This window comes from Gastrolobium bilobum, unplaced genomic scaffold (assembly GCF_033153095.1).
Source record: "Gastrolobium bilobum isolate Gb01-03AN ecotype WA unplaced genomic scaffold, APGP_CSIRO_Gbil_v1 utg40131, whole genome shotgun sequence".
Classification (NCBI taxonomy): domain Eukaryota; kingdom Viridiplantae; phylum Streptophyta; class Magnoliopsida; order Fabales; family Fabaceae; genus Gastrolobium; species Gastrolobium bilobum.
In genome coordinates, this window is record NW_026896531.1 from 72,733 (window position 1) to 78,347 (window position 5,615).

Genomic DNA, 5,615 nt, shown 5'->3' on the forward strand with positions numbered 1-5,615 from the left:
TATGAGACTAATCCGGAGTGCGGGGGAACAAGTTTTTACATTGTTATTTATTATATGTTAAAACATAATTTGAAAAGTTAAGTTTATTATTAATGATTTAGATGATAATATAGATAATATTTACACTTAAAATTAAACAAAAACTAAATCCTTCATTGTGTATAATACAAGTTATTATTAAGATGAAAGACAATTCAAATTCAAACTTCAAATTCTAGAATTTGTTTGATTGTGTTCTATTTTTTTTTTTATTAAAACTATTTTATAGAATAGTTAATTAAATATGTATTTTCTATGATTTTTTTTGTTTTGAAAGTAAAAAGTCAAAGCAAAAAATAAAAAAAACTCAGATACATCTCTAAATTTAATTATAAAAAAATAGTTATAATTTTTTAAATTTTTTATTATAAAACAGACCTTATCAAATATATTTTTTTGTTCTTTTTAAAAAATTAAAAAATTATTTTTCTAATCATATGTTAAACAGCCCCCTAATCTTACACAACAGAGACATTAGATATCCAAGAAGCAAACACAGTTAAAATATGCGAGAGAAATAGTGTAACATGCTTTTTGTTACAATTTTTACAGGAAATATTCTTTATTATTAAGTAAATTTTATGTGCGTCATTAAATAATTTATACCCACTCTTCATTGAATAAAATATACATAAATTTATTTTAGAAATAAAAAATATATTACTAATATTTATTGAAGATAAGATAGTATAAATTAGTAATACATACCAATAAAAAAAAAAATTCTCGTGCTTCAATTCCACTTAAAAATTCCTACCTTGCGTTAATAACCGAAATATAAAATAAAAAAAGCTATTTAATAATAAAGATCATAAAATTTATGCATTTAAGTGACAATATTTTTATATAAACACTAGTCTCATCATATGTGAGTAGCATGAGGCTTTTTAAAGGGAGCACATACACAGGATCTTTATTATTGTTATTATTAATGGGTTTTATTTATTTTACATTCCTTTTTCTATATTTACATTATGAAAAAAGTATAAGTCATTTAAAATGATATAAATTATATCATTTTATAAACAAAAAAAAATATGAATCCTATTAAAAAAATAAAGACAAAAAAAATATAAATTTCATCTCTTTATATCTATAAAATATTATAATTTATGTCATGTAAAATCACAAACATTTTTTCTCTATATCATAGACTTACAGTTATAAAATCATGTTAACAAGTATACAATTTATGAATTATTTAAATTCAATTTATCTATCAAATGTTAATTGGTAAAATGTATTTTCGTACACTCTGTCACTCTGCACTGCATAATTGTTGTTTACAAAACTGATGATGGAAAATAAGTTATAACATTTTGAAAATATAAGTAAATGGTCAATTCCAACTGTCACAGAATTGCTTCGGTTTCTCAAAAAAATAAAAAAATAAAAACAGAACAAGAGAGAGAGAGAGAGTCCTATACAAATTCCAAAGTTCTTTCCTTCCTCTGTTTATCACCTTCTCCTCTCTCTCTCTCTCTCTCTCTTCAAGGCCTAATTTAAGTACTTCAACAAGTTTTGGCACAGCCATAGTTGTGTTACTTAACTCTCTCTCTCTTTCTTTGTTCCTCTGAAACATGTTCCCCTGAGGCCAACACAAGCTACCCAACAATGGTAACAGCATAGAGCATAAGAGAGAGTTTTGTTCGGCAACAAAAATGGTGGTGGAAGACCATAACAATGGATGGCCACCAATTGGGTCTCCACTGAACACGCACAGAGATGAGCATTGGAGCAACTTTGATAGCTCGGTCAATGCAGTTTCATTTGGGTTCGTAGCCACTGCCATTCTCATCTTCATGTTCCTAGTCATGGCTATTTTTGAGAGATTCCTCAGACCCACTTCGCCGGCCTTGTCGCCGTCCGGTCGCCGGAGACCCGGCGATGTCGAGTCCCAGATGGGTTTCAGTGGCAAGCTCGGTCACCCATCACCAAAAGTGAGTAAACAATATCTTTTTTCTATCTTGGGTCATGCTCCAATTTTCATGCCCATGTGAAAGCCTTAAACTTTTCGTGCTAAAAGTGGTTTCTTTGTCTAGTCTTTGGAGGGTTTTCTACTCTTTTTTTTTTAAAGTTTAGATTTTTCTTTCACATTCAACAGAGAATGCAGAATGCTCTTTTTTCTTCCACTTTTAAACCGATGCCTTTTCATTTGGTTGGTTATTTTGATTTTTGAGTAAGTGATGATAATTTCTATGACAAAAAATAAAGTTTTGTTCTCTAATTTTGTTGTTTCTAGGTTGCTTTCCGTTTTGCAGTTCTTTACATCTTTTTTCTGTCAAATATCATTCCCATAACCATAAATTGCTTCTGCGCCCTTTCTTCTCAGAATGCAGGCATTTCTGAAAATTACTAGTCTTCTGTTTTCTGATGAATTTCTTTGGTATGTTTAATTCAAAATGTTTGTGTGCTATGCCTTATCATGGTCTTTGGAGTCTTCTTCATCTTGGTTTTCCATCAGAGGTTTTCCTAGTGGCCTAACAGTAAAAGGAGGTTTCTCTTGTCTTCTTCAATTGTCCAAACCTTCCAATCTTTATGCTTTTCTTGCTTTGGTGAAGAAATGTACCAATAGTCTACTGTAGTGATTGATCCCCAATTTCCATTTTGAATGAAAGGTAGAACATCTGTCAAATCTGAATTTAGCAGTGGAAAACCCATATTTTATTGTCTTCTTCTAAGTTTTACAAGGTAATGGTTCTCTATGGAAGCTTTCTACCGAACAATTGGTCCCTAGCCATTGGTGTTAAAAGTTTTATTGTACATCTTTGTGATTAGATTTAAGACACATACCACATTGTCCTTGTTCATCAGCTCCAGCACCTCCAAATTTGATTATACTGAGCGTGGCCTTGTGTTTGTGGTCTGGGACAGATAGTCAAAACGTTTATATGCTAGTCTTATTTGCTAATAGAGAAAGTAACCACAACTGTTTTCAAAAAAGAAAAAAAAAGAAAGTAACCACATCATATATTGTATTCTTTATTCTACATATCTCTTCTTGGCTTTTACAACTTTTAATATTTTTTATTTTTAATTTAGCATCCTATGATGTGTCAGTACCATGTAACAATTGTGTTGTCTACCTTGTGCCATTCCTTTGGTGGAACACCCAGGGCCCACCTAGTTATCCAATCCCTGTTGGGCACTGTCTACAATGGAATTGTTTCTTTCATCTTTAACTAAATTATTAATGATTCTCTAGTACTAGCCAATCAGATTTTGAAGACAAAAAGCTCACTAATCAACTAATCTAGAATTAATAGCTTGTTTGTGTGGCATTTACATCACATTGAAGGATCTCAGTATGGGGTTAATGGAATAGAATATGGACTTGAGAAAATGCTCCACGCACTTAGGCTTCCGGTAGGGATTTTTTTTCATTTTTTATGGTAATGATACTACACAGAGACTATGTTGGAATTTTTTTTCTTCTCATCATAAAAGATTATGGGATATATCAATGTCGGCTTGATATTTCTATAACAATATATTGATAATGTAGTGACTTCAATCTCGCCAACTTTATTGCTGAAATGTTTAAGAGGCAAAACAAACCTTTCAATTATAACTAAATTGTGAAAACTCTCAATATGTTCTATATATGTATAATATATTGAAGTAAAAAATAAGATATAAATGTTTTTGTTGTTTATTACTTTATTTCATTTCATTTGATACACGATTGAGGGCCACTAGGAGAAGATTATGTGTACCTTGTGAATCATATACAGTGAACTTTAATCGCTTTGATGATTGATGCGATATACTTCACTAGCTAGATCTTGCTTTATTAGTTTAGCACCGGATGCAAACAACTTAACAGTACAATTTTTTCTTTTAATGATGGTCATTTTGGGAGGCTCTTTGGTGTTTTAGCTATGTTTTTTTTTCTTTTTTGGTGTCACTATTCAATTCGCTTTCCCTATGTGCTTGCATCTTATATCCATCATACCTTTTTGGCTGAGTCTGGAATTATATGAAATGTTCTTTATAACACGGGAAAAGTGTTTGTCCTTTTAAATGACATAACTTATATCATTTCACTCTCATAAAAAGGTGGGACCCACATCTTTATATTTTTGTGTCCACTCTCTCTTCTTTTATCTATCTCTTTCTCTCACTTGAAATGACACAACTTTACATCCTTTAAAATGATACATGTTTTTCCCTTATAATTTATAACATTATTTCCCCTCCATTCTAATGCTGTCGTAATCAACTAACTGATCGGATCTTTTGCTAAAATTCGGTGATAATGCTAGTAATAATCAATTGCTTTCTCCTTTATGATATTTTACTGTTTTCCTTTTTTTGGACTAGGTTCTCTTAATGAATTTGCTTATTGTGTTGAAAATTCAAACTAACAATAGTAAAGCTGCTGTTGCATTACTATATTTACGTATATAATGTGTATGACCAGGTAGATGACTGCATACTTTAAGCACTGAAAGATTTCATGTGGTTATCAATAAGGCATTTTATTCTATGACGTTTGAGTAATGGCTTTAGATACTGAGTAAACAAAGAAACAATTATTGCTAGGTAATAGTTTTTCCATGCATTAGGAGATAACTATTATCTCTCAGACTCACTTATGCAGGTAAGGTCCACTTTTAGGAGGAGAGAGAAAAAAAAAATAGAGTGAGACCCATCTTGAATTTGTGTGTAGGAAATAAATTCTTTCTTACGTAACATAAGAATAATAAATCTCATTATTGCTTTTCCTTTAAAGTTTACAATGGACAATGGTTTTTTTTTTTTTTTTTGGAAACAACAATGGACAATGGTTTGTCAAACCCTTTTTGGTTTGATTTTTGGCCCACTATTGATGTAACACAACCAAGGAAGCTAGATACTTCAAAATAGTTGTCCTATCCTTTATGGGCACTTTGGTCTTGGATACTCCTAGTTTCATTTTCAATTTTTTTTACTTTTAATTTTTTGAACTTCTATATCAACACAAATGGGAATGCCACAATAATTGGATAAATGATAGCATTTTATCATGTCTACTATTAAAATATCAATTTTCTCTTTTGTTTTGAGATTTGTGTCTAATTATACTCGTAAGCTTGTGTTTCATTAATTCCCTTGATTTTCTACTTTGTGTGCAGATGAGTTTATATGCAAGTGGGATTTCAGTTCTGATGCCTGGAGATAACATTCCTACATTCATTGCCCATCCTGCCCCTCCCCCTTGTTGTCTAGAGCGGGTTTCATGGCCTTCTCATCAACATAGCACATTACCAAGTTCCACTTCCAACAACACCCTTCTTAATATCAATGAAGTTTTGAGAGATCTGAATTAATATGACAAAGTTATATGCATATTGCATCAAAGGGGTTGTTGATGCTTTTTCTGTGAAGAATAGACTGTTCTTGGGGTTTGCCTTCCATCCATTTTTTTAAACAGAGGGGCTCTCTTTATAGTTGATAACATGTAATATAGGATTTAGTTTAGGCAGAACTGGGTTTGGCAATTAAATATCCATCTTTGAAGTGCAAGATCAATTTGTGTCCAAATGTGGATTCCTAATTCTTGTTCACTAAATCAGTTATCAATAGATGGAGTA

At 31.2% G+C, this 5,615-nt stretch overlaps 1 protein-coding gene across 1 annotated transcript; it reads left to right on the forward strand.

The window, feature by feature from the left end:
* Positions 1 to 1,700: 1,700 nt before the first annotated feature.
* Positions 1,701 to 5,351, forward strand: LOC133300290 (uncharacterized). The gene is made up of 2 exons (XM_061499809.1): positions 1,701 to 1,979; positions 5,157 to 5,351. Exons 1-2 carry the CDS (start codon positions 1,701 to 1,703, stop codon positions 5,349 to 5,351), a joined length of 474 nt encoding a protein of 157 aa, XP_061355793.1.
* The last annotated feature ends 264 nt before the right edge of the window (positions 5,352 to 5,615 follow it).

Bases quoted from the DNA above. Each gene is read 5' to 3' on its own strand.
- LOC133300290 (XM_061499809.1), top strand. From the start codon at position 1,701: ATGGTGGTGGAAGACCATAACAATGGATGGCCACCAATTGGGTCTCCA. The intron at 1,980-5,156 runs GTGAGTAAACAA...CTTTGTGTGCAG, and splicing joins TCGGTCACCCATCACCAAAA to ATGAGTTTATATGCAAGTGG.